The sequence below is a fragment of the Silene latifolia genome, chromosome 2 (assembly GCF_048544455.1).
Source record: "Silene latifolia isolate original U9 population chromosome 2, ASM4854445v1, whole genome shotgun sequence".
Taxonomy (NCBI): domain Eukaryota; kingdom Viridiplantae; phylum Streptophyta; class Magnoliopsida; order Caryophyllales; family Caryophyllaceae; genus Silene; species Silene latifolia.
In genome coordinates this window covers 194838216-194839818 of record NC_133527.1, presented here as the reverse complement: position 1 = coordinate 194839818, position 1603 = coordinate 194838216, and the positions used below count along the sequence as shown (strand labels likewise).

Here is a 1603-nt window from a genome sequence, read left to right as displayed (position 1 = left end):
TGGATTTGGAGTCGATTGTGGAAGTCTCAAGTATGGCCTCGGATCACTCTTTTTCTGGCAACTATGCAGCAATGCGATCGCAACAAAGGTAAATTTAGCTAACCGAGTCGGTTGTGATAATGGTATGTGTCCGTTGTGTTTCTCTCCCTTTGAAACAGGTATACACCTTTTCCGAGACTGTCCTATTGCGTAAGGGGTTTGGGAGGGGCTGAATATGGTGGGAAGGGAGGAGTCGGGCTTGGTTGAAGTGCAGGATTGGGTGGAGGGGTGGTGGAGGGATATGCTTGCAATGGAAAGAGAGAAGATGATGGTAGGTTGTTGGGCTATTTGGGAAGCGAGAAACAGAGTTGTGTTTGAAGGAGGGCGTGCGTTGGTGGACCAGATTTTAAGGAGAGTGGAAAACGTAATGGCGGAGGTTGCGGGGAATGGCGAGGTGATGAGGGGCAGTGGAATCGTGGGTGGTGTGAAGAAGGGGGTGGATAATGCGGGCTCGATTGCACCTGAGGAAGGCTGGGTAAAAATCAATGTTGATGCGGGAGTAAAGGACGAAGTTGGGGTTGGAGTTGGGGCGGTTTGTCGAGATGCGGAGGGGAAGGTCTTATGGGGTTTGTCGTATAATAGAAAGGAAGTGTGGGAGCCACATGTGGCGGAAGTGTTGTCGGTGTTCGAGGGGATGGAAGAAGCCGTGAGGGCGGGCCATGATTCGATTATTATAGAAAGCGATTGCTCGCAAGTCGTTAATGCGCTCAAGACAAGGAACCAGGGTCGAAGCATTTTCTTTCTAGTTCTAGACGACATTTTCCGTATTTGTTCCTCGTTTAATGTTGTAGTTTGGTCCTATACTAGTAGAGTAAACAATACGGTTGCTCATGCTCTCGCGCATGTGTCACTGGGTGTAGTTGGTAATACCGCTTGGATTGATTAGGTGCCGATGGTAGCTGAATGTTTGCTTGGTTCTCATTAATGAATTTACCCATTTTGGGTTTTAAAAAAAAAATTATCTCCATATTACTCCGCATAATAAACCGGTTCTTTAGATTTAACTTAGAACATCTCATGTAAATTTTTGCTAAATTAAGACTTATATAAGTACAATTAGAGAGCACATCAGGTGCCTAATCACGAATGCTACTCAAGTTGCTCGAAAAGAAGAGAATAAAAAGGAAAAGTTGAAATAAAGAAGAGATTAAGAGAATGAAGGGAATCAAGTTGCTAATCTGAATTTTCTGTCTAACATAATTATACTCCAGCTTGCTTCTGATTTCAAATGGAACTTGATATGGAAGTGGGATGTATAAGTATAATGAATTATGTAATTCATGCATAACTTTGAAGCAAATTAATATAGTACATTTTTTCTCTTGTGACAGTCACATGCTTAGTTTTACCAATAGAGCGAGTTATATTGTTCTATAAATAGAAGGTTGTAGTTTGCTTGTGAGGGTCATGTGCTTGCATCGTCTCACAATCCTACATTTAATATTAATTTAATTGGATCTAAATCATCACAAGCCATTAATTCAATCTAAATGAACTACGAAGTATGAAGAATAGTTAAGGAGAATTTGTCTCATATGTAAAACCGTCTCAAATTAGTACAAAA

The 1603-nt window shown here is 41.5% G+C and overlaps 1 protein-coding gene across 1 annotated transcript; it reads left to right on the top strand.

The window, feature by feature from the left end:
• The first annotated feature begins 214 nt into the window (after positions 1 to 214).
• LOC141641901 (uncharacterized) lies at positions 215 to 925 on the top strand. The gene has a single exon (XM_074450544.1). It carries the CDS (start codon positions 215 to 217, stop codon positions 923 to 925), a length of 711 nt encoding a protein of 236 aa, XP_074306645.1.
• The last annotated feature ends 678 nt before the right edge of the window (positions 926 to 1603 follow it).

What these genes read in the sequence shown, in the direction of transcription:
- LOC141641901 (XM_074450544.1), top strand. Translation starts at nt 215, where the DNA reads ATGGTGGGAAGGGAGGAGTCGGGCTTGGTTGAAGTGCAGGATTGGGTG.